General features: G+C 43.8%; 2 protein-coding genes across 2 annotated transcripts; both read left to right on the forward strand.

Moving 5' to 3' along the window:
- Positions 1 to 15143: 15143 nt before the first annotated feature.
- On the forward strand, positions 15144 to 19281 carry LOC144278393 (nicotinamide N-methyltransferase-like). Its single transcript, XM_077839648.1, has 3 exons — positions 15144 to 15288; positions 18002 to 18209; positions 18852 to 19281. The coding sequence occupies exons 1-3, from the start codon at positions 15144 to 15146 to the stop codon at positions 19279 to 19281; spliced, it is 783 nt and encodes a 260-aa protein (XP_077695774.1).
- Positions 19282 to 24520: 5239 nt separating this feature from the next.
- LOC144278394 (nicotinamide N-methyltransferase-like) lies at positions 24521 to 27402 on the forward strand. The gene is made up of 3 exons (XM_077839650.1): positions 24521 to 24665; positions 26195 to 26402; positions 26967 to 27402. The coding sequence occupies exons 1-3, from the start codon at positions 24521 to 24523 to the stop codon at positions 27400 to 27402; spliced, it is 789 nt and encodes a 262-aa protein (XP_077695776.1).
- Positions 27403 to 27685: the final 283 nt, after the last annotated feature.

The following is a 27685-nucleotide window of genomic DNA, read 5'->3' on the forward strand; positions in this document are numbered from 1 at the left end:
TGAAAAAGGTGTGTGTGTGCGTGACGGGTTCCCTCTGGGGTGCCACTGAGCCCTCTGACCCACCAGCCTGGGCTGCCTCTCACACTGCTGCTATGACAAGCTGCAGACCCGCTTCCGGTCCTACACTTCTACCAGCATTCACACAGGTAGGGGCGCACCCAGTGGAAGTTAAATGCAGGCTCTCGGACCAGCCACTGCATGAACCAATTAATAGAGAAGCCATAGCCAAAATAATTGCCAGCTTCTCAGCCTACGTCCCCCACGCTGGAGTATAAACCCAAAATTATACTGTCTTGCACTGCACAGTGAAAACTCAGAGTTCGCCCCTCCTTCAATGTGGAGAAGAAATGGAACAGGCCCCTGAGCTAAGATTCCCAAGCACTTCACTCCAAGCTTACTGGTTTAGATTAAAACATAAAATAAGTTTATTAACTACAAAAAGATAGATTTTAAGTGATAGAAGGGATAGCAAACAGATCAAAGCAGATTACCTAGCAAATAAACAAAAACACAAACTGAGCTTAACATACTAGAAGGAGAAGATTTGAATTAATAATCTCTCACCCTGACTGATGATACAAGCAGGCTGGCAGATTCTTCAAGGACAAACTGCATTTGCTTTGCAGCTTGGGATCCCCAGGTTTTCATACACAGGCTAGAAACCCCTTTAGCCTGCATCCAGCACTTCCCCCAGTTCAATCTTTATTCCTCAGATGTTTTCTGGGAGTCTTCTTGTGTGTGGAGTGAAGAACAACAGATGTATTACTCCCTGTCTTATATCAGCTTTGCCCCAAACTCAGTTTGTAGAAAAGCACTGACACCCCAAAATGGAGTCCAGAGTCATGTGGTCTGGTCACATGACCTTGTGGAGTCATAGCAGCCATTACTTACAGGCTGTTTGGAGCATTCTCAGGGAGGCTCACCAGGTGGGGGATAAGCTTCTCCTAAGGCCTATTGTTTTCCCCAATGGCTCATTACCCTGAATAGGCCCTTCACTATGACCTAGCTACACTGAAAGCATCTTGCCTAGTGCGCATCACCCAGGTGTAACTACATTTGAAATACAGATACATAGTCAATATTCATAACTTCAGATACTAATAGGATAATTATATTCAGCAAATCATAACTTTTCCACTGACATCTCACATGACCTGTCTTATACAAAACGCATCATAATTATGCCATAATCATATCACAATATAATCCCTGTGAAGAATTTGGGGTGCAGTATCTCAGTGGGGATCTTTGTTTTTTTATGGTGGAGAGAGAAGGCCTAAAATGATTATTTTTTAAAATTTGATTTTTCTGTTTCTGTCTTCATACTAGAAATTCAGATCTTGCCTACCCTGACTAAGGACAAATGGATAATGAGCAGGTTTAGGACATTAGACACACCAAGGCAGATTTGACATGGCAGAGATTTTTGTTCAGATTATACAAAATTTGTTGGGCCTGATTCTCAATTACTCTGTTAGTTTCCAAAAGTAGGGAAGATCGGATTGGGGGTGGCAAAGGTGGCTTTAAACTACAGTGGTTTCTTAGTGACTGGTTCAAGTCTTTAGCATGAACTTCCACAGGAGCTAAGGACCATCACAAACCTGACCACCTTCCACTTCTCGATCATCAGGCTTTCCTTATCCTTTTTAAGGCAGCATACAAGAGCACACACCAGAGCTACTGGAAAATCTTCCAACAACCATTTTCCTGACAGAAAATGGCTTTTTGACTAAATGGGAATTTTTGAGAAAAAACTCTGGTTTTGTTAAAAATGTGGGGGTTTCAGTTGCCAAAAACTGGGGGGGAGGGAGGGAGGGATACAGCTTTTGCTAAAAACCTGAAAATTTTCAACAGAAATGAAAAAAAATAAAGTCTAAATTTCAAGGGAAAAAAATTCCTTTCCTAACCCGTTCTAGCACACACCCATAATTTTCATCTTTGCAAGTCATCTTTAAAAAACATCCGATCTCTCCCCTCTAGACATGGTCTTGTACGGCCAAAAGACCGACCGTTTTAACTGGCAATGCAGCTTTCCATCAATGCTTATTGAAGAATGCCATGGAGTTCTCGAATAGCCCCTGAGGAGCTGTTTGAAAGTTTCATTTGTGAAATTAAAAGCACTGTATCCTTTAAAAAGCACAGTTGTCTCCATTTTTATTTTGGGGGGGCAAAAAGGCCTCAACAAAAGAACAGTCGGTCTCTTTTTCCAGAAAGACATTTATTAATGGAAATATTTACTTTTAAGAAACATTATCTACACTTTTTGGTGCAAATAAAAGGAGAGGGCACTTGACTCTTACTCCATTTAGGAAAATTTAAAATACAGAAAGGACCAGTTTTCTACCACCAAACTTAGCAAATCACCTCATTTCTCTTTCCACTTAGTTTGCACCATTCAGTTGCCTTCTACAGAGCCTTGCATCTCTGCACAGTGAATTACATTTAGCAGGGGATAAAGTGGCATTTCATCTGTATTCATCTTTCCTTATAGTTCCTGTTATATGTTGGTAATAGGTGCTATCTAAATCAAAAGCATCATTGTTATTGTTGTAGATATTTCTTTGCACTTTAATATTTTACCTCCTGCAAAGATATTTTTAAGTCCATGCTCTATAATAAAACTCACCAAGATCAAGCTGGGTTTCACCTTTGACTTATGGGAAATCCTTCCCTATGACCTCCAACATGAAAAGCCCTGATGACCCTGGGCTATAAGAAAGCCACTGCCTCACAATAGACAAAAGGGCTGGATTGCTCCACTACTGCGTCTTTCGGGTTTTTTAGCCAGCTTTTAATTTAAGATGGGGAAAAAAATCAATCATTTGCCACATGGTGACTTCCCAGTGTCATCCTTCTTTCTGATCTCTTTCTTTATCCTGCCCTCCCTGCGTCAGCGGCACAGAGAGAGTCACGAATGACATGATAGACACAGATGCTGAGTACTCACAGATCTCCTTGAAGTTATGGGGACTGTAGATATGTAATGCCTCTGAAAATCAAGCTGCTTTCAGCTGCCCCTTCTGAATCAAGGGGTGGGGTGATGGAGTTATGCATCACTTCGATGTGACTAAGATGAGATGCTGCACAGAGTTCAGATCCCTTAGCCTGTGCGGAGTCCCCCCCTTTAATGACAGATTTAATGCATTATCCTGGAATACTAACCAGAGAAATAAGTTCCATTCAACGCAGTGTAAATATCAAAACGCTGTTTCTATCAAGCAGAGAACCACTTAGGAGGAGAAGACAATAGAGCCCTAATGATACACTTCGGTTCAACTAAAAGTATTAGGGAAAATGGCAATCAGCTGATGTCTACAGCTGAGTTCTGAATAGAGCTGGAGAAGCAGAGAGATACAGGGAGAGTGTTCCAGGCAGCAGGAGCTGCAGAGGGGATGGGTCTGCATAGAAGTGGGGAAGGCCTGTTCCATAACACCACCAGGTTGGCACAGAGTCAGGTAATGGTGACACACTGTGTTGGGAGACGGAGAGCCAAGATGGAGAGGTCCCCCATGGCCCACTGAGATTTTGCAGCCACAAATACCATTGGGCCTCTCTTGTCTTTTTCAAATTCATTTTTATCCCCAACCCGCTTTGTGCAATTTCATGCAAATAGACTATCCTGACAAACACTGGAGCTGCTCTGCGGGACAAGACCAAAAACTGAGCCCAAGCCTCAGAGCTCAGAGGTGGTTCCAATCTCTCCCAAAGTGAACGGGTGTTTTCGTCTGATATTTCAGTTCAGTCCACTTTGGATCTGGATACCTTCTAGAGTACTTGGACCTCAGGCCTATTTCTATAACATGGTACACACTCAGGGAGCTAGGACTCCTGGGGTCTATTCCTGCCTATTCCAAAGGCTCACTGTGTGACCTTGGCCAATTCATTTTGCATCTCTCTAAAATAGGGACTGTATGTACTTACATGACAGCTAAGGTTTAATGTTCAACTAATTCATGTTGTAAGGTGCATTGAGATCTGGATTGAAAGGGGCGAGGAACTGGACTCCAGATGCGGCCTATAAACCTGTCATTTCAACTGCAGGTGGAATTCTTCCACAGTGCCCACAACCTGATGTGTGAGGCTTTCCTGCATTGAGCATCTCCTTCCAGACCCATGCAAGACATTATCCTATGCTCCAGTGCATGAGAGATTATGCCTCTGGTGACATCTGACCTCATTTCCTAGTGAGTGCAGCAGTAAGTGAGGTTCAGTGATGTAAATACCTCTTGGAATCCCACAAGAGGATTGCAATGAAAGAGGTCACTCAGAAAACCTCACTGCTGATCTGATCTATTGCTCTGTGTTAATATCTCACCACACGGAAGGCATTAATGAGAAGACTCAGGAAACCAAAGGCAGCACGCAGTATCATGCAATATATCATGCAATCATGCAGTATCACGGCAGGTTTGCATTGCACACTCAGCATATTGTAATGCCTCATGCTAACACAGCAACTCTTTCCCCACCTCAAGTGTAGGTTCTATCTTGTGTGTAACCAGTAAGTTTCCACCACATGTGAGTGGCGTTGCATTTATACCCAGGGGAACTAGGTCTAACTCGTGGAAGACAAGACTATTCATGCCCACCGCACCATCTGCGTTGACAGCACACCCCTACGTCGCAAGCCCAGCATAGCGCTTGTCTGGGGAGTGTCGCTGCTCAGTTGTGGGGATCATGCCAGAGTCATGTGACCTATGTGGTCCTGTGCTGAGAATATGGATGCCGGAGGCTTTTTGCAGAATCTCTCTGCTTCCTGCTCTAATAGGGCGGAGAAGGGGAACTGTGATGGTGGTGGGAAAATGGGCTTGGGACCTATGGATCACTGAGCCCATTAACTCCACCAACTGGAGCCGTGACCAGAGAGAAAAGGGCTTGTTGCACTCAGCTGCCTGGCAGCAGTAGCTCCGTTTCCCGCTGCTGTGTGACCCAGGCCTGACACAGCCAGTGCAGAATTAGCCAGTCTCTCACGGAAACCCATCCATCTCTGAAATCCTTCCCCTAGCAGCATCGTGCTACCATTACCCTCTGGTGTTGGATTTGAGGCAGTGTCCCGTCTCGCATGGGAGTGGCTCAAGCAGGTTGAATTCGGGAATCCTGCTCCAGCAGCACGCACAATGGCAGGGGAAGGCAGTTTCACCTGGTCCTTTACAGCAGCAGAGGGAGTGGCTGAACAGTCCACCAGTTCAGTGTGCAAATGGAGGCTTCCTTTTTCCCCCCAGGACATGAGCATCTGTCCATCCACAGGGTGCAACAGGTGCCCTCAGTGGCTGAGCCAGTCCTGCTACCGAGAGCACATTGCCCTTTCAGGAGGACTCTATGCACCACAGTGCAGGGCTGGGATGGAAACAGCCAGCATTCAGTTCTTCAGTGGAAAGATTCTGCATTTCTCCGGGTCACATTTTCTTAAGGAGCCAGCAGCAGCCTCGATCAGGGCCCAGACTGGCAGCAGATCTGGCTCCCTGTGTACAGAGCTGCAGTGATTTTCTTGGAGTTTTGGGGCTGGGAAAGGGAAATGCCCCCTTCCTTCACTGTGTCACGTGGAATCCTGCCCGCCTATAGTTTCACAAGCACAGTGCACTTTAGCCCTTGGAATGCTGGTGTTTTGCAGTGTTACCCGATTGAACGTTTGTAGGGAACCACAGAGAGAAAGACATGGTCGACTGGTCTGAGCACAGGACTGGGAGCCAGGAGGCACCCGAATGCCAGCCCTACTGTTGACTCTCTCTCTGTGGCTCTAGACAGGTCACTCACAGAGAGAGAGAATAGTCGGGTGATTTGCCACAATACAGAGGAAATCAGCAGCAGAACTGGCATTAGAACTCAGGTGCTCCTGGGCTCCCAGGCAGGTGCCTAGCTCTCTCTCCCTGCTTACAGAGTCTCCCAGAAATTAAGCCGCACACTTCCAGCAGCTCCCCACCTCTTAGGAACATTTCCCCCACCTGCAGCAAAATCGCAGCCTGTGACTGCCCCATTCTCAGTGATGGGGGGGGGTCCATACTCTGAGCAATGCTTTGGAAGAGCACTCCCTGAAGCTGGGCCCGGAGCATTGCACGAGTGCTGAAGGGGGAGTTGGAAGAACTGATTCAGTATGTTTGAAATTGAGTTTGCCTAATGCCCCCATCTGATGTAGTTACCTCTTCCCCCCCGGAGCTGCCTTTGAAGCTGGTCCCCCCTTGTCAGGAACAGTCCTGCAGAGCCTGAGCATATTCTCTTCTCTGGGGATGGGGGCAGGCGGGAGCTCTAAGTAAATTTCAAAGAGAATGTAATTGGAACCAGGAGTGGGGAGAATAAGGGGTTTATTGGGGAACACACAGTGCACAAGCACGAGCAGGCTTAAGTTAGTGATCACCTCCATCCAGTGGGCAGAGACCAACTAAAGCCCAAACCACAATTTAACTGTCAGTTTTAATATTTGAACTCTGCTGCTGGCATTTCTACTTCAATGAGAATGGACCCTGTGCAGCATCAGAGGAGTGGACAGAGGTTGCATCTTGACCTGCTACGCAGCATTTCAATGGCTAGGTCCATGAATCCAATGCGAGTTTGAAAGTTCCCACTTTGGGGGGCTTGTAGGCTGCAGCACATCATCATCATGATGCTTATTCTGTCCAGTGCAGGTTGAAGGCGTCACTGTGGAGCCCTAGGGCGTCCCATTGCGGAGCAGGCATGGCCATAGAGAGCCGGCAGCTCCTTCCAGTGGCTTTGGCTCCCCTTCTACTGCTCCCCAAGTCTGCTGAGGGTGGTGCCTTGCTTGTCTCCTGGCTGAAGGCCAGCGTAGGTGCAAAGAGCAGCGCTCACAGCTAGAGGGGCACGTGGCCATGCAAAGTGCTTCTGTGCTCTACACAGAGGATTAGCTGGAGCTGCCCCCAAATGGCATGAGTGGGTGATTCCCCACTGTTGTCTGCCAGAACGCTGCACCTAACTCTCAGAGAAAGGCAGTTGCCCTTACCCAGCTGGCAAGCATTCCGGCTCTCGGGACAGGGACATCTTCCCCATGCCAGGTGCTCTAGCTCCACCTAGTGAGAGCATCTTGGCGGCTCCTGGGCTGCCCAGAAATGCACAATGCAGTGAGGCAGGTGCGATCACCTCCCCCTGGATTGGTGCAAGGCACCGGTGGGGGGGGGGGGGGGGGCTTGGGGGGGGCTTGCGGGGGAGGGGGAGACTCTGCTCTACATCCAGTTGCAGGGAAAGCTGGAGATGCATGAACATTTACACTGTGGGGCAGGTGCGAGGCCCCTTGCTGGGCGGGAAGTGCGTGTCGTCCCGCAGAGCAGATACCCCACGGTATCAGAGCATGCCTCCCCCACCAGGGAACCCCCTCTCTGGCCTTGTCTGTGCTGGGGTTTCAGCCACTGATGCAGAGCCCACGGTGCGGACACAGTTTGGTTTCATACCAGAGTAAGTGCAAATCTTGTACAGGCTAATGGTTTGTGTCAGTGCAGCTGCACTAGTGGCTGAAATTCCAGTGTAGACAAGGCCTAAGGGTGAGGGCGGAGGTTCAAGTCTACGACTCAATCTGCGGTCTCTCTTCTGGGAGACCGGTGCTGGTGGGTCTCATGACAAGGTACCCGTCCTCTTGGGAATTGCATTGAGATGGCCACCTCACCCCCCTTCCATTTGGTTCCTTTTTCCTCAGGGTGCATCTATTTTAGGGACTTCTGTAACTCAGAGCAGAGCTAGACAACAAGGAGTAAAAAGATACATGTATTGTGCCTAGGTTCTGCTGCACACTTTTGGGATCATCCTGGGTGTTCCGGTGCTGAAAAGCGAGTAGCAGTTTTCCTAATGCAGAGGAGGTCTTCAGTGCCTGCTTTGGCTACTGTTTACTGCCAATATGGAAATAGACTATGTGTGGCAGACTCTATTCCCCTTTTCACCCGTGGATCAGTGTGGGAAGAGTTCACACGGTTTTGTTTGTGCTTTATCAGACCGGGGAATCTATTCCCAGCCCTGCCACTGACTTGCGAAGAAACTTGAGGAAGTCATTTCCCCCCTTTGTGCCTTCATTTTCCCATCTATAAGATAAAGATGCTGACAGTATTGGCTCCCATACCCCCTGGGTGTTGTGGGGCTTATTTAATGAATGTTTATAAAGTGCTGTGAGTTCCACTGACAAATTATGTTTGGTGTGAGTTTCACTGTAATCATCTGAGTCCGTTTGAATAGCAGGTCAGAACTGCTGTGCTCTTCACACTAAAAAGACGACAACCTAATTAAAAGTTTCACCTTTCAGATTTGCAAATTTTATTTTTAGCTTCCTTTTTTGGTAGCTAGTTTTTACCAGCGGGACTCACCACACATGCTGTCTGTAAAGTGGCATTTATTAATCAAAGCCACCTTAGGATCTAACATAGAAATGATTAGCATGACTATGACATAGCAGCTCATCCACCCATCATTGCCAATGACAACTCTTTATTTTTTTAAAGGCCAATTATATATATATTGAGTTTGTAATGAACCTAGAATTGTTGGATCATTTTGGCACCTGCTGTAATTGCTCATAGGATGAGATATTTGAGACCAGTTCATCAGTTGCTAGGATTCTCTTTCAGTTTAACACGATCCTTTACTTCCCCTTAGTGGCGAGAAAAGAGAAAGCAGGATGAAGGCTGGATAGGATGTGTCAACAAGTGGCTAACCTACTTCCCCATCTTCATCTAATTCAGTGTAATCAGCTCTCCATGTGCCTACAGGAGGCAAGAAAGTCACATGCAGTGCCAAAGCCTGATCCCTGCATAATGAGCTTTCACAGCAGATCAAGATTTCTTTATGAAGTAGGTCAAAGGGGCTATAAGGCAGAGCACTGGGCTAGGTGTTAGAATTCTGGGTGTCTAATCCCAGCTCTGCCCCTGCATCATTGTGTGCTCTTGGGGCAAGCCACCTCCCTTCTGTGCCTCACTTTCCTCACGTTGGGTGTTGTGATCAGGGCAGTGAAAACCCTGCCAATCCATTCACAGGGACTGACACCAGTGCTTAATTTACCTGGGCTATGTCTTTGGCTTGTCTATCCTTGTCTGTGACACAAACCCAGGTTTTGTGTGGCTCTTTGTTGGGGCAAACTATCACTAGAATGTGCTTTGGTTATTTGGTATCCAGAGTTACTCACAACTGGTCTGTAACAAAAAACAACCTAGAGCACAAAAAGGTACTGATGGAAAGAGCTGCACGGTGGAAGCAATTTGAAGTGCATAACTACAACAACTTTTATAGGTCTTAGATAACCTATGTACAAAAGAAACTACATATTCTTGAGCATCAACTAGTAGCACATTATCAGTGAACTATCTACACGTATACAGACATCTCTTTAGGAGAGCACTTTGCAGTAAAAAGTCTGGCTCATTGTGGCCGTGCTTCAGACTTACCCTACTGCACAGGGCTGCTTAGAGGATTCGTTAGCTAGTATTTGTTACAGTGCTTTGAAGACGAGAAGCCCTTTATAAGTGCTATTAGTCTGTGAGATCTGACCCTCCCTCCCCTTTCTGCATAGTATCCACTTGGAATGCAATACAATACCACCAGCAAGCCTGGGATTAGCTCCTGCCTCTGCTACTGACTTGCTATGTGACCCTACCCAAGTCTCTTCCCTTCTGAATGCATCAGCCCAGCCCAGCTGCTAATAGGGATAGTGCATGGACCTCTCTTTGTAAAGCACCTTAAAAATCTATGGAGAAAAGCACAAGTGAAAAGTATTTTGATTATGATTTGCAGAGATGGTAAACAATTGTCCACTAAAGTGTTTTCTTGGTGGAAAAATGGCTTTTCCTTTTCCATTAAAAAAAAATGGAATTGTTTGAGAAAGCTGTCAGGTTTTTTGAAAAGTTTTAGGTTTTCATAGGAAAAATGAAAACTGCATTTTTATTTTAGTTTCAAACTCAAAAAGTTCAGTTGCTAAACAAAATTCCCAATTAAAACTTGAAAACTTTCAAACAAAAATTGTAATGAAAACTTTTTTAGTTGAAAATTTTCATGGGAATGAGAATTTCCAAACCTGCTCTAATTATATGGCAAATTCCCCTTCAGCCTCCTTGCAGGGAAAAGCATGAAAGTACTTTATTAAATTGACTCAACTTCATTAAAATTCCCCCTTGCCGTTAAATTATTGAATGCACTTGCTTGAATCTGTTTAATAAGTCAATAACGATGCACTTTTTAATAGTGGTTAGAAAGCTGATGGATTGTAAATGCCAGCTCTACAAAAAAAAAAATTCACATAGTAACAAAGAAATCAGTTACTGAGAAATCACAGGCATGGAGTTGTAATCCTAGGAATTGCCCTTAATTACAGCAACTTGTCCGGGGCAAGGGGGGAGGTGGGAGAGCTGCATGGCACAGGAGTCTGGTCATGGGATTAAAGCATCTTGCATTATAGAAAAACTATAACTGAACAGAGATTCGCAAAAAGAAAAGGAGTACTTGTGGCACCTTAGAGACTAACCAATTTATTTGAGCATGAGCTTTCGTGAGCTACAGCTCACTTCATCGGATGCATACCGTGGAAACTGCAGCAGACTTTATATATACACAGAGAATATGAAACAATACCTCCTCCCACCCCACTGTCCTGCTGGTAATAGCTTATCTAAAGTGATCATCAGGTTGGGCCATTTCCAGCACAAATCCAGGTTTTCTCACCCTCCACCCCCCCCACACAAATTCACTCTCCTGCTGGTGATAGCCCATCCAAAGTGACAACTCTCTACACAATGTGCATGATAATCAAGTTGGGCCATTTCCTGCAAAATCCAGGTTCTCTCACCCCCCTCCCAAAAACCACACACACAAACTCACTATCCTGCTGGTAATAGCTCATCCAAAGTGACCATTCTCCCTGCAATGTGCATGATAATCAAGGTGGGCCATTTCCAGCACAAATCCAGGTTTTCTCACATTTCTCACATTCTCACATCTGGATTTGTGCTGGAAATGGCCCACCTTGATTATCATGCACATTGTAGGGAGAATGGTCACTTTGGATGAGCTATTACCAGCAGGATAGTGAGTTTGTGTGTGTGGTTTTTGGGAGGGGGGTGAGAGAACCTGGATTTTGCAGGAAATGGCCCAACTTGATTATCATGCACATTGTGTAAAGAGTTGTCACTTTGGATGGGCTATCACCAGCAGGAGAGTGAATTTGTGTGGGGGGGTGGAGGGTGAGAAAACCTGGATTTGTGCTGGAAATGGCCCAACCTGATGATCACTTTAGATAAGCTATTACCAGCAGGACAGTGGGGTGGGAGGAGGTATTGTTTCATATTCTCTGTGTATATATAAAGTCTGCTGCAGTTTCCACGGTATGCATCCGATGAAGTGAGCTGTAGCTCACGAAAGCTCATGCTCAAATAAATTGGTTAGTCTCTAAGGTGCCACAAGTACTCCTTTTCTTTTTGCGAATACAGACTAACACGGCTGTTACTCTGAAACCTGAACAGAGATTGACATGCAATAAAAAGCTTGAGCTGGGGCATCAACCATGGATGGAATGTAGAGAAACAGACAAGAGAAAAAAAAATCACTTAACACCTGCTAACCGGAAACGGTAACGTCTGTCTTTGCTCTGTATCGGTTACCCAGAGGAAGAAAATAGGTGCAGGTGAAATATCACAAGAAACGTGAACAGTCACCACTTCAGGAAGGGACTGTATTTTCTGTGCTTCTGCTGGAGGGAATGGAAAGGCGCCTGATAAATACTCAGACAACCATGGCACTGGGAGGTGGAAGAGATCTACTAGGTCTCATCTAGTCCAACCCCTGAGGGCCAGTGCAGGCTTATTTCCAGAGGGCATTCTCTAGATTCTGTGTATGGTATAGAGGGGATGGATATAGGAGAGAGATTTAGACTTTGATTTTCATAAGGAGTTAGACTGCTCTGAAAAGTTCAACCTTACCTTTTAGGATATGGAGAAAATTCTGAGCAACATCCTAAATGCCCTGATTTATAGTTTATTCCAGGTGACATTAGCAGTAGATGTGCACTAAGAGACCAGACAGTTCCTGTATCTAAACTCAGCAGCTTAATTTGTTAGAAGACTTTGTTTCCCACTCCCTAGAGTTGTTCCTCTACAATACTTCAGACTTGCTCAAACTCTGTGAGTGTTTTGTTTTGTCTATGCCTATTTATTGGCTCCTAATCAATAGCCCTGGGATATTTTGGTAAGAAATCCTTATTGAAGCAGCAGCAGTAGGGTTCCTCCATGAACAAGAGGAATATGTGTATCTCTTTCATGCTGTGTCATCATAGTCACCACCTCTACTGGTGCCCTGTGACAGGGTGCCCCGCCCACCATTAGGACAGCACCTCCATCTGGTCATTCTGGGGAATAGCTTGCAAGGTCAATGCTCCTTCCCACGGTTGCACACTGTCTCTCCGACTCTCTCTCTGGATCTGTGGCCCCTTTCTTGCACCACGAGCTGATGCTGCCTCTTCATGACTTGGCCCTTGGGCCAGGTCACCAAATGGTTTCCCCTTCCGGCATTGGAAAGTCTCTTCCCACAAAATAGGCTCCAGCATTCTTCCTATTCACTGCTTCGTAGTTCCACTCCCTCAGTGACTGGCAGGGGAACCCAGGCCCGCCCACTACTCTGGGCCAACAATCAAGGTCTGTTCCCTCCTGGACCTTACTGCCTTTCCCTGAGCCCTGTTCTACCTTCCTGGCTTCTCCTCTTTGGGTCTACCAGCCCAAACACACCTCCCTTCTCCCAGGGAGTAACTGTAACCTTTCCCAGCTGTTCCTTTGCTGCCAATTTCCTGCCTTTATAATCACAGCCTAGCTCATTCCTCCTCAGCTGGGCTCCCTCATTCAATCAGGGGATTGCTTAGCCACCTGATTGCTCTCCACTATGACCTGTTGCATTCATTAGCCCACTCCTCACTCTGCATTGACCCTTTCTGGGCGAGTGTGGGGTGATCACCCCATCACATACACCTGTTTAGTTTAGATGGGTAAAATTTTCAAAAGTGCCTAAGTGACCTAGAAGCCTGAGTTCCACTGAACGTCAATCAAGTTTCAAGAGTCGCAGACTTTATGGCCGGAAGGGACAACTATGAACATCTAGTTTGACCACCAGCGTCATAGAGGCCATAGAATTTCACTCAGCCGTTCTTGCAGTGGAAGGAATTATTCCGCTCTCCTATGTAAGTGAAATATTACAGAGCCCCAGTGCTTTGGCTGAACTAAAGTTCAGGAGGTTATCAGTTATTGATTTATGTTTCCAGAAGAGTTCAATTCTTCTGGCCAAAGTCTAAGAGAAGCCCGATAGCAACAAGCTGATCGTGCAGCATTTTAGCCTGAACCTTAGCCTGTCAAGGGACCTCCATGACATGTGGATCAACAGACCGAACTGCACAGTCCCCCAAAATTTATGGCTACAAACATCCAACCACGAATCACCGCAGGGCAACATCTGACAAAACAAACTCAGCAACCAAAAGTTGCAAAGTAACAATTTATCTTTTCGATAGTGTATTTTTACACACACACACACACACACACCAAAATTACAATTTCTTATTTTTTAAAAAAAGGGAAATTTCAAAGAAAATGAACTGTTTTCACAAAATATATAGACTGCAACCAAACAGCATTTCTGACAATATTTTTTTCATTTAGAAACATTTGGTAAACCTTAATTGTAACCTCTCTTTGTAAAGTGGTTTGTGTTTGTTCTTATTGCTATTATTATGAGGCAAATTCCCTCCAAGCTCTCCTGAAGAAATGGATACATGAATCTATTGTTAAAAGACCCAGCTTCATTAGCACCCTCCACCCCATTCAGTTATTTGACTGTATTTTCTGGTATCTATTTTTAATAAGTAAATGCAAAGCACTTTTTAATACTGTTTACAAAGCTGTTACATAACAAATGCCCGTAATACCAAATTGTATTGGTCTATTACCACCAATCACTCTCTGCTCAGACATGCTGTAATCCTAGGCACTGTCCTTATTCACAGTCATTTGTAAATGGGATTGGGTGGCTCAGGGGACTGGTAATGGGATTAGTGTATTTTGCATATATACACTGATTAAAACTATAAGTACAATAAAAAGTATGTTCTGGGGTACTGAGGAGTTGGTCATGAATAAGAATGGACTTTATGCAGAAGAATTACATTTCCAGAAAACTTGCTAATTGAAAACACTGAATTATTTGTCATTGTTCTGTATTAGTTGCTGTATCAATGATATTAGATTGTAAGATCTTTGAGGGCAGGGACTGTGTATTATGCTGTTTCTATACAGCACCTAGCACAATGGGACCCGATTCTCCATTGGTTCGTAGGCACTGCTATAATATCATAAGTCAATCATAAATAATGACAAAGCGATACATGTAAACTCTCATTTAGTGAAACCCTAAGGAGCTGAGCAGGATGGTTTCCTGAGAGACATTGTCCGGGTCCCCTACCATGTTTTTGTTCAATATATATTTAGCCTGTCATTTTCAAAGCCATCTAGGATATAAAGACACAAGTACAGGGCAACTGTAAATTGTAAATCGGGTCCAGATGTGCAGCTCAGCAATACCCTCGTGAAGATCCTTACCAAAGACAGCCCAGGCCCGAGATCCAATGGGATTCTTTTGTCCATGAACAGGATGTTCATTTTCTACATATCTTCCATGCAGTCTCATACTGTAACAATCCCTACTGCTTACACCAGTTTAGTGAAGACACCTTGCAGAGTCCCTGACATATGTCAGTGAGGGGTTGATTCATATTAATGCTGCAGCATGGTGTATGAGAGTCTAGTGCTGCTGAAGTTGATCCCCAAACCCTCTCACTGTGCAGGTATCAACTTGTGCCCTCTGGAAGGGGAGAGGCTGGCATAATGCTATTAACTATTCACAGAACTTTATATCAGCTTCCAGCTTGGGATTCCTTTCGGGATCTGTAATCTGCCCTGGAGTTGTGAAAAACAAATGGGATTAAGAAAGAAAAGTTTAAGCAACAGCAAGTTGTACATCTAACGTTAAAGAGTGTAGGGGCTGAGTTCCACAGCGGCACTCTTCTTGCAGGGACATGAAAGTGTTAAAAGACAGAGGTCAGATGAGCTGTCCCTAGTGACATGCACTACTGTGGGCAGGAGACCCAGGGAAAACCAGCACATTGTCTGTGCAGACTTTGAGTGAGCACCATGGCTGAGTTCACCGGAGGAGATGACTACCAGGCAGAGTTTGATCCAAAGGCCTATCTCGGACATTATAAATTTGGGGAAGGCACCTGGGGAGAAGAATATCTGAACTTTGCCCTGAAACATTATTGTAAAACCTTCACTTCAGGTATGGCCTCTTGGTGGGATTAGGGATTTATCCCTGGCTTGTCTATCCTTGTCTGTGACATGCCACAGAGGGCAGAACCAGAGGCAATGGGTTCAAACTACAGCATAGCAGATTTAGATTAAATCTCAGGAAAACTTCAGAACAGTAGGGCAATGGAACAGACTGCCTGGGGAGGTTGTAGAAGGTCCTTCACTGGTGGTTTTCAAAAGAGGCTGGATAGCTATCTGCCTTCAATGGTTTAGACACAACAAATCCTGCATCTCGTACTTCTGGGGGAATTCTGTGCCAAAAAAATTTAAAAATTCTGTATATTTTATTTTTCAAAATAATGCAGTGTAATTACACCAGTTTCAATTACTTTAGTAATTTATTTAAACTATAATACAGAAAAAAAAGTCACAGTAACTATTCAGCATTTCCTAAACACATGAAAGTTAAGTTACAAATACTTGGTAAACAGTACCCTCCATTCCAGTTATAATCCTGGCTGGCTACTTTGGGAAATGCTTGGTTCTAACTGTCCTGACATTTTTTTGACTGCTTGACAAATGTTTTATTTGCCCTTAAAAATTCTTTTTTTTTTTTTTTTTTTTTAAAAATGGGTAAATAAAATTGCTCCTGAGCTGTAATCTAACCCCACTGTGACACAGGAAAAAGGGAGAAAGCACATAGATCTCCCTAGCTGACTGTCATTTATAATAAGGCTTCTTTACACCACTCTGGCAATGTAAAGGAACCTTAAAACTTTTATACCTATTTTATGCTCCTGGGAGAATTGACTAAGAATGGGAACAATTAACTAATAATAGGAACATTAACAACTACACAGGCAGGCTGCTGTATTTCTGCTCTGCCTCAGGGGACAGAGCCTGCCTCACAGCTAAATCTAAACAAAACAAAGCCCTACCCCTGCATGCCTGTGAGAGGGACAGAGTCTCTCTCCCTTATTCCCATGCATGCCCATACCCTTGGCGGTGATTAACATCTTCCCATGCATCCAAGCATCCATACCCCAGCCCCCTCAACCCAACGTGATTTAAGTCTCTGCCAGCTGCTCCAGGCACTCAACCAGATATGCCCTGGCTGCCAGATTTCTTTGCTTCCCCATTTTTCTGTGAGGGAGCAAAGAAATATGCGAACAATATGAATTCTGCACCTGCGCAGTGGTGCAAAATTTCTCGAGGAGTAATCTTGGCAGGGGGTTGGACTAGATGACCCTTGTGATCCCTTCTAACTCTATGATTCTATGAGTAACCAGGTTATTATCATGCCTCCTTTTGGCCTGGGTTGTGGTGAAGTATCCTGTAATATGCATTAGTTATTTGGTTTCCATAGTCACTCCTAGCTGATGTGCAACAAACATGCTATGGCAGTTCATCAAGTCTCACCTTGCTGCACAGGGGGGCTGAGGACCCTTCAGCTAGCGTTTCTAGATAAAAAGCCCATTAGATAGGCTAAATGTTATTGTTCAGCCTTTGGAAGTACCACAGATTATCAAAAAGCTTTTCCCATCCTCCCCTTTCTGCAAGCATCCATGCAGTACGGCCTTGGACTGACACTCAGGACACCTGAGTTCTGTTCTCACGCCTGCCATTGACCTTCCCTTTGACCCCGGGCAAGTCACATCACCTCTCTGTGCCTCATTTGTAAAAGAGGGATAATGACATGAGTGTTCTGGTCCAAAGCGCTTGGAGCTGTATAAATGTAAAGCACTAGACAGAAAAGTTAGTTATTATTAATTATTATATAGCAAATTTCCCTTTAGCCTTCTCCTGGGAGTGGAAATGAGGTCTTTTATCAATAGCTCTAAATGTGTTCAAAATCACCCCTGCAGTTAAATTATTGAATATATTTGGTTGCATCCCTTTTTAAGAAGTTGATGTGATGCAAATTTCAATTCTGTTTACAAAGCTGTTTGATTCCAAGAGCCAGCTATACTGCATCATACTGTATTTTTTCTATTACTAACAATTACTGCAACCCCATAGACACATGGTATAATCCTGGGGACTGTCCTTAAATACGGTAACTTGTAGGGGGGAATTGTATGGCTCAGGGGGCTGGTAATGGAATTAGAGCATCTTGCATTTTGGAAACACTAAAGCTGAACAAAAATGTAAGTGTGACAAAAAGCACATACTACGGTATCAATCCATCATGAAAGGGACTGAATGTAGGAGTCTAGACAGAAGAAAATTACTAACACCTGCTAATTGGAAACATAAATGTTCGTCTTTGCTCTGTATCAATTCATTTATACATTGCAGAGGAGGAGTTTATGTGACGACACAAGGTGACGGTCAGTGGTGAATCAGGTCCATGGTGTGAAGCCCTGTAACAGCCGAGTAAATAATCATTACTGTGAATAGCTCCGCCTGATGTACAATAGTATTCTTACAGCTACAAAAAGAGCACTCATTCCGTATACATCTTCCGGGCAGCGTCAACATTGTCGTCTTCTATACTGCTGCCTGGGTTAGTTTAGATATGCAGGAGAGTATCTGATGTTAATTTCCATGTCAAGAAGCATTGAGGACTTGCAGCCAAAGCTTGGTAACACTGAAGTCACTAGGCGTTTGGCCATTGTCTTCAATGGAAGCAAGATTTAGCTCTAGATGTATTAAAACTCAATCAACTAAGCTTAATTGAGATGAAGTTGCATTTAGTCTGGTTAAGATGCAATGAGCTCCAAGAATTCTGTATTCTGAACCAGGTGGGGTGAAAGGGGACTCCCTGATTGATATTGGCAGTGGCCCCACTATCTACCAGCTCCTCTCTGCCTGCGAGTCCTTTAAGGAGATCATTGCTTCAGACTATACAGATCGGAACCGCCGGGAACTGGAGAAATGGCTGAAGAATGAGCCAGGAGCATTTGACTGGACTCCAGTGGTGGAATACGTGTGTGAGCTAGAGGGAAACAGGTACCGGGGCTGGAAAAAGCAGATTGCCTAAATCCCTTGTGTATTGCTTAGTTTGTCTATGCAGCATCATCTACTTACACTGATCAGCTGGAAGCTGCAACATAATCAATGGTGAATGTAGGAAGAAATTTGGGGGAGAAAATAAAGAGCAGGCAGAATGTGGTAGGAGTCTGTATAGAGTCCCCAGGAGGTCTCAGCATCCGAGACCTTGGAGAGACCTATCAACTGGTGTTGGCATTTTTCCAGTATGAAATGCAGAGGGAAATGTAGCTGATGTAAATTCACCTGGTTGCAGATGTTTAAAAAATCTTAAATTCAGACAGCGGGCGCGTGGGGGGAGGGAGGGAGGAGTCCACTGAAAAAGTAGCCAGAGTTCATGACTCTGTTAGCAAAAGTAGGATGAGTTCTGAGCACAATGTGGTGGCTAGGACTTAATATTTCTGGGAATTCCAGCATATCTGAAAACCTGATCCAGGGGAAAGGGGACTAAAGACAAAGTTAACACAAGGTCCTACAAACAGACATCACTCTAGAAAATTATGTTTTCCTTCTAATACTCACACCTATGTCATACAAAGATACTGAAATTGCAGATAACCATTTGGAGTTCATCTTGTATTGTATATGTGTATGTCTCTCTAGGGGAAAGGAGGCTGAGAAAGAGATGAAGTTAAGGAAAACCATCAAACAGGTTCTAAAATGTGATGTCCACAAAAGCAACCCCATGCATCCAATCATCCTGCCTCCAGCTGACTGCTTGATCTCATCACTGTGCTTGGAAGCTGCTTGCAAAGATCTGAACACTTATCAACTTGCTCTAAAGAACATCAGCTCCCTGTTAAAGCCAGGAGGGCACTTGGTGCTGAGTGGAGCTTTGGCCTGCAGTTTCTACGTGGTTGGCCCCAAAAGGTTCTCGTGTTTGGTCCTGAGAGAAGAATTTGTGAGGGAAGTCCTCAGTGAAACTGGCTTCATCATTCAGGAGTTTGAGGTTCTCTGCAGGGATGATAATTTCATAGATGACAGCTCTGATTTCTCTGGCATGTTCTTCATTCTCGCTCAAAGGAGAAAATAATATAAATCCTTTAGGGAGTATGGGTAAAGGACCCTACCCCCAAAGGAACAGAGATATGTAGCCTATGCGGCTAGCCTGCAAGCTTACTTTATTATGTAATCTGTCTCCCACTACCAAGTCCCCAAGGAAGGGTTTGAGTATGCTAGTTTAAGTAGCTTTTGTAAAGGGATGATTCCACCAGGGTCTATAGAACTGTGCTATTTCTTTGCGGCTCTGTGGTTTGGGGCTATGATAACTCTTTCCTTTATTTTAATAAAAATCTCTAAAGCCTGACTTTGTGCTCTGTGACCACGTCCTTGCCACATACTCCGAGGATCCGTACAAAGTATTAAATGTCTACATTCTCTAATTCTGTACCAGTTGCAACATGGGATTCCTTTGGGGACCTGTTACCTGCCCGGTAGTTGTGAAAAGCAAACGGGATTAAAATGAAGGTTTAAAATAATAGCAAGATGTATGCCTAAAGGTAAAGACTATAGGGCTGAGTTCCACAGTTGATCACAGTTTGCAGGCACATGAAAGCGTTAAAAAGCTGAATGATGCAATTTTTAACACTGTTTACAAACCTATTGGATTGCAAATGCCAGCTCTATTGCATCACCTTGTATTTTTTATTACTAACAATTACTTCAACCCCATAGACACATCGTGTAATCCTGGGGATTGTCTTTAAGGACAATAATTTGTAAGAGAAGATGGCAGGCTCTGGGGACTAGTAATGGAATTAGAGTGTCTTGCATTATGGAAACATTAAAAATGAATAGCAATATAAGTGCAATAAAAAGTACCTCCTGGGGTATTAATCCTGAATGAAAGGACTGAATGTAGGAGACTAGACAGGAGAAAATCACTAACACCTGGTAACTGGAAACATTAATATTTGTCTTTCCTCTGTATCAATTGCTTTACATATTGCAGAGGAACAGTTTATATGAGGACATAAGGTGAAGGTCAATGGTGAATCTGGTCCATGGGGTGAAGCCCTGTTAATAATCTTTATTGAGGACTCCTCAGCCTGATGCATGCTGAGTACTTGTTCCGTATACTCGTGCTTGCAGGGTCTACACAGGTGCAGAGCAACTGTAAATCGAGTCCAAATGTGCAGCTCCCCAATACCCTCGTGAAGATCCTTACCAGAGACAGCTCTGCCTGAGATCCAATGAGATTCTTTAGTCCATGAACAGGACTCTCATTCAGTATATATCTTACACGCAGTGTCCGACACTGTCACAATCCCTACTGCTAACACAACTTAGAGAAGACACCTTGGAGAGTTTCTGACATGTCAACAATGGGTTGATTCACACTAATGCTGCAGCACGGTGCATGAGAGTTCACAAGCTACGGAAGTTGATCTGTATGTGACTTTCTCTCTTCGCCCACACACTTAGAGCACCTCAGTCTGTGACAGGACTCTGGACGAATCGGAGAACCCTTCCCCGTGCATGTATCTACTGGTGAGCTCTGGAAGGGCTGGGGCTGGCAGAGTGCTGCTACCTGGGCACAGAACTCTGTATCAGCTTCAGCCGGCGATTCCCTTAGGGACCTGTAACCAGCCCTGTGGCTGGGAAAAGCAAACAGGCTTTTAAAGAAAAGGTTTTAAACAGCAAGATGCATATCTAAAGTTAAAGACGGTAGGGGCTGAGTTCCACAGCTACACTCATCTTGCAGGGATACAAACGCATTCAAAGGCAGAGTGATGCAATTAATACTGTTTACAAAGGTTTCGGAGGGCAAATGCCAGCTATATTGCATCACTGTGTATTTTTTATTACTAACATTTGCTGCAAGCCCATAAACACACAGTGTAAACCTAAGGATTGTTGTTAAATACAGTAACATGTTACAGAGGATTGCATGGCTCAGGGGACTGGTTCATGGAATTAGAGCATCGTGCATTATGGAAACTAAAACTGAATTGAAATGTAAGTGCAATAAAAAGTACCTCATGAGGTATGAATCCTGAATGGAAAGGGACTGAATGTAGGAGGCTAGACAGAAGAAAATAACTAATACGTGCGAATTGGAAACATTAATATATGTCGGCTCTGTCTCAATTAATTGATACATTGCAGAGGAAGACTTTATATGGTGCCACAAGGTGAAGGTCAGGGCTGAATCTGGTTGTGGTGTGAAGCTCTGTAACATCCTAGTAAATAATCGTTATTGAGGACACCTCTGCCTGATGTACAGTAGTATGCATACTTCTGTAAAAAGAGTACTTGTTCCATACGTATCTTCCATTCAGTGTCTACACAGGTGCAGGGAAACTGTAAATCAGGTCCAAAGGCTGGCCGGGCACTAATAACTATTCACACAAATCTGTATCAGGTGCAGCTTGGGATTCCTTTCGGGACCTGCAACCTGCCCTGTGGTTGTGATAAGGAGATGGGATTTAAAAGAAGGTTTTAAACACCAGCAAGCTTTATGTCTGAGAGTAAATATGATAGGGCTGCTTTCCGTAGCTGCTTGCAGGGATATAAAAGTGTTAAAAAACAGAGTGATGCAATTTTTAACACTGGTTTACAAAGCTTTTCGATTGCAAATGCCATCTATGTTGCATCACATTGTATTTTTTATTACTAATAATTACTGCAACCCCATGGACACATAGGGCATGTCTACACAGGGATAAAAGACGTATGTCACAGTTGTGGCTGGCTTACCTCAGCTGACTCAGGCTTGCAGAGCATGGGCTGCAGGGCTAAAAATCACTGGGTAGACATTTGGGCTTGAGCTGAACCCTGGGCTTTGGGACCCTTCTCCTTTGCATGGCTCCAGATCTTGGGCGCCAAGCTAAGTCTGAGCATTTACACAGAGATTTTTCAGCCCCAAAACCTTAGTCCCGCAAGCCTGAATCAGCTGCAGGTTTTTTATCCCTCTGTAGACTCAGCCATTGTGTAACCCTATAGATTGTTCTTAAGTACAGTAACTTGTAACTGGGAATTGCAGGGCTCAGGGGACTGGTCATGGAATTAGAGCATCTTACAATTACGGAAAAACTAAAACTGAATAGGTATATAAATGCAATACAAAGTACGTGCTGGGGGATGAATGCTGAATGAAATGGGACTGAATGCAGAAGACTAGAGAGGAGAAAATGACACTTGCTAATTGGAAACATTAATGTCTGTCTTTGCTCTGTATTAATTACTTTATATATTGCAGAGGAAGAGTTTATACAATGACACAAGGTACAGGTCAGTGGTGAATCAGGTCCCTGGTGTGGAGCCCAAGTAACTAATCTATATTGAGGACACCTTTGCCTGATGTACAAGAATATTCTTACTTCTGCAAAGAGAGTACTCATGCTGTAGATATCTTCCATGAGGTGTCTACTCAGGTCCAGAGAAACTGTAAATTGGGTCCAAATGTGCAGCTCAGCAATACCCTCATGAAGATCCTCACCCAAGACAGCTCTGCCTGAGATCCAGTGAGATTCTTTAGTCCATGAACAGGTTGCTCATTCTGTATACATTTTACGTGTAGTGTCACAATCCCTACTGCTTACACCAGTTTAGTGAAGACACCTTGCAGACATATGTCAACAATGGGTTTCTCCACACGAATGCTGCAGGATGGTGTATGAGAGGTCACAAACTACTGAAGTTGATTTGTACGTGACTTTCCTTTTTCTCTTCCTTTCCCCCCACACTAGAACACTGAAGTCTGTGACACAAACCTAGCCTAATCTCAGAACCCTCCCCCTGTGCATGTATCTACTGGTGAGCTCTGGAAGGGGTAAGGCTGGCAGAGTGCTGCTAACTGGTCACAGAACTCTGTATCAGCTGCAGCTTGGATTCCTTTAGGGACCTGTAACCAGCCCTGGATTTGAACAAAGCAAATGGGATAAAAAGGAGGTTTAAAACAATAACAAGCTGTACATCTATAGTTAAAGACAGTAGGGCTGAATTCCCCAGCTGATCTCAGCTTGCGGGGCTATGAAAGCCTTAAAAGGTAGAGTGCTGCAATTTTTAATGCTGTGCATTAAGCCATTGCAATACAAATGCCAGCTGTATGGCATCATGTGTTTTTTATTATTTATTTTTCCCAATTACTGCAGCCCCATAGACACAGAGTGCAATCCTAAGTATTGCCCTTAAGTACAGTAACTTGTAATGTGGGATTGCATGGTTTAGGGGACTGGTTAGAACATCTTGCAATATGAAAACAATTAAAAGAAATATAGATGCAATAAAAAGTACATGCTGGAGTATGAATCCTGAATGAAACAGGACTGAAATCAGAAGATTAGACAGGAGGAAATCGCTGGTAACATAAGTCTTTGCTCTGCATTAATTATTTTATGTATTGCAGAGGAAGAGTGTATATGAGGACACAAGATGGTCAGTGGTGAATCAGGTCCTAGTAAATAATCTCTACAGAGGACACCTTTGCCTGATGTATGAGAGTATTCTTACTTTCACAAACAGAGAACTCATTCCACATAGATCTTCTATGCAACATATACAGGTCCCGGGCAACTGTAAATCAGGGCCAAACCTGCAGCTCAGCAATCCTCCAATGAAGGTCCTTACTAGAGATTGCTCTGCCTGAGATCCAGCAGAATTTTTTAGTCCATGAACATGTTGTTCATTCAGTAGATATCTCACACTGTCACAATCCCTGCTGCTTACACCAGTTTAGTAAAGACACCTTGCAGAGTTTCTGACATATGTCAATGAGGGGTTGAGTCATATTAATGCTGCAGCATGAGTTATGATAGTCTATGTGCTTCTGAAGTTGATCTTTTCATGATTCTCCTTTCTCTCTTCACCCATAGACTTGAGCATTGAAGTTGGTGACAGACCCTCACCTAATCTCAGGACCCTCCCACTGCCCACGAACACAATTTGTGAGCTCTGGAAGGGGTGAGGCCGGCATGGCGACATGACCTATTCACAGAACGCTGTACCTGCTGCAGCTTGGGATTCCTTTAGGGCGCTGTAACTTGCTCAGTAGGTGTGGAAAGGAAATGGGATTAAAAAGGTATAAAAGAACAGAAAGTAGTACGTCTAAAGGTAAACACCATTGGGCTGCGGTTCACGGTTGCTCTCAGGTTTCAGGCCCAAGAAAGTGTTAAAAGGCAGAGTGATGCAATTTTTCAATACTGTTTACAAAGCTGCTGGAAAGAGTTAAAAGGCCGAGTTCAGATTCTGAATGATCAGGAGCAGCTGGCTGTGCACAGGAATCCTAGGGAAAAGCAACGCATTGTATGTGCAGATTCAGAGGGAGCATCATGACTGAGTTCACCGGAGGCGATGTTTACCAGGCAGAATTTGATCCAAAGGCCTTCCTGGAATATTTTAAGTTTGGGGAAGACACCTGGAGAGATGACTTTCTTATCTTCATCCTGAAACAATACTGTAAAACCTTCACTTCAGGTATGGCATTTAGGTGGGATTTGGGACTCATCCCTGCTCATCTATCCCTGTCTGTGACATCAGAAACCAAGTTATTATCATGCCTCCCTTTGGCCTGGGTTGTGGTGAAGTATCCTGTAATATGCATTAGTTATTTGGTTTCCACAGTCACCCCTAGCCGATGTGCAACAAACATGCTATGGCAGTTCATCAAGTCTCACCTTGCTGCACAGGGGGGCTGAGGACCCTTCAGCTAGCGTTTCTAGATAAAAAGCCCATTAAATAGGCTAAATATTATTGTTCAGCCTTTGGAAGTACCACAGATTATCAGAAAGCTTTTCCCATCCTCCCCTTTCTGCAAGTTTCTATGCAGTACAGCCTTGGACTAACACTCAGGACACCTGAGTTCTGTTCTCAAGCCTGCCATTGACCTTCCCTTTGACCCCGGGCAAGTCACATCACCTCTCTGTGCCTCATTTGTAAAAGAGGGATAATGACATGAGTGTTCTGGTCCAAAGCGCTTGGAGCTGTATAAATGTAAAGCACTAGACAGAAAAGTTAGTTATTATTAATTATTATATAGCAAATTTCCCTTTAGCCTTCTCCTGGGAGTGGAAATGAGGTCTTTTATCAATAGCTCTAAATGTGTTCAAAATCACCCCTGCAGTAAAATTATTGAATATACTTGCTTGCATCCCTTATTAGGAAGTAGATGTGATGCAAATTTTAATACTGTTTACAAAGCTGTTGGATTGCAAATGTCAGCTATAATGCATCGCATTGTACATTTTCTATTTCTAACAATTACTGTAACCCCATAGACACATCATGTAAGCCTGGGGATTGTCCTTAAGTAAAAAGTAACTTCTAAGTTTGGTATTGCATGGCTCAGGGGACTGGTAATAGAATTAGAGCATCTTGCATGACAGAGAAACTAAAACTGAACAAAAATGTAAGTGCGACAAAAAGCACATACTACGGTATCAATCCACCATGGAAAGGGACTGAATGCAGGAGTCTAAACAGAAGAAAATTACTAACACCTGCTAATTGGAAACATAAATGTTCATCTTTGCTCTGTATCAATTCATTTATACATTGCAGAGGAGGAGTTTATGTGACGACACAAGGTGACGGTCAGTGGTGAATCAGGTCCATGGTATGAAGCCCTGTAACAGCTGAGTAAATAATCATTACTGTGAATAGCTCCGCCTGATGTACAATAGTATTCTTACAGCTACAAAAAGAGCACTCATTCCGTATACATCTTCCGGGCAGCGTCAACATTGTCGTCTTCTATACTGCTGCCTGGGTTAGTTTAGATATGCAGGAGAGTATCTGATGTTAATTTCCATGTCAAGAAGCATTGAGGACTTGCAGCCAAAGCTTGGTAACGCTGAAGTAACTAGGCGTTTGGCCATTGCCTTCAATGGAAGCAAGATTTAGCTCTAGATGTATTAAAACTCAATCAACTAAGCTTAATTGAGATGAAGTTGCATTTAGTCTGGTTAAGATGCAATGAGCTCCAAGAATTCTGTATTCTGAACCAGGTGGGGTGAAAGGGGACACCCTGATTGATATTGGCAGCGGCCCCACTATCTACCAGCTCCTCTCTGCCTGCGAGTCCTTTAAGGAGATCATTGCTTCAGACTATACAGACCGGAACCACTGGGAACTGGAGAAATGGCTGAAGAATGAGCCAGGAGCGTTTGACTGGACTCCAGTGGTGGAATATGTGTGTGAGCTAGAGGGAAACAGGTACCGGGGCTGGAAAAAGCAGATTGCCTAAATCCCTTGTGTATTGCTTAGTTTGTCTATGTAGCAACATCTACTTATGCTGATCAGCAATATAATCAGTGGTGAATACAGGCAGAATTTCTGGGGAGAAAATAGAAACCTGGGGGAATGTGGTTTTTAGTCATGATAGAATCTGTATAGGATCCCCTGTGGTTCTCAGTATTAGAGACCTTGGAGACAGTTATCCACTGGTAAAGTGTTGTTGAAGTAAATTCACCTGTTTGCATATTTTCTTACAAAATCACAATTTAATCGGGGGTCCCCTGAAAAAGTAGCCAGAGTTCATGACCCTGTTAGCAAACTGGGATGAGTTCTGAGCAAAATGTGGTGGCTTTCTGGCATGTCTTAAAACTGACCCAGAGAAGAAGGAACTAAAGATAGTTAACACAAGGTCCTACAAATAGACATCATTCTAGCAAACAATGTTTTCCTCCTAATATTCACATCTATATCATAGAAAGACACTGAAATTGCAGATAACCCTTGGGAGTTCATCTTGTATTGTATATGTGTATATCTCTGTAGGGAGAAGAAGACTGAGAAAGAGACAAAATTAAGGAAAACCATCAAACAGGTTCTAAAATGTGATGTCCACAAAAGCAACCCCATGCATCCAATCATCTTGCCTCCAGCTGACTGTCTGATCTCATCACTGTGCTTGGAAGCTGCTTGCAAAGATCTGAACACTTACCGCAATGCTCTGAAGAACATCAGCTCCCTGTTAAAGCCAGGAGGGCACTTGGTGCTGAGTGGAGATTTGGGCTGCAGTTTCTTCATGGTTGGCCCCAAAAGGTTCTCGTGTTTGGTCCTGAGAGAGGAATTTCTGAGGGAAGTCCTCAGTGAAACTGGCTTCATCATTCAGGAGTTTGAGATTCTCTTCAGGGATGATAATTTCATTGATGACAGCTCTGATTTCTCTGGGATGTACTTCATTCTCGCTCGCAAAGAGGAAGCAATATAAATTCTTTGGGGAGTACGGGTAAAGCAAACCCTCCCCAAAGGAACAGAGCTTAATATTACTAATAAACATAACAATGAAATCAATGCAGTATTTTCTCCAGCAATGTTAAATACATTAACCCTTTGTTGTGAAATACACAATGCCCATGACAAATACAGGAGAATATAAGCAGCTAAATTGTTGCTGCAGGATGAACTCAACTGAGGAAATGCTTCTCTGCAGGATGAGTTCCAACAGACAATTTTGGTCGCTATTTTTTTTTTAAATTTTTGCAATTTTTGAA

The sequence above is a fragment of the Eretmochelys imbricata genome, chromosome 22 (assembly GCF_965152235.1).
Source record: "Eretmochelys imbricata isolate rEreImb1 chromosome 22, rEreImb1.hap1, whole genome shotgun sequence".
Lineage (NCBI taxonomy): Eukaryota > Metazoa > Chordata > Testudines > Cheloniidae > Eretmochelys > Eretmochelys imbricata.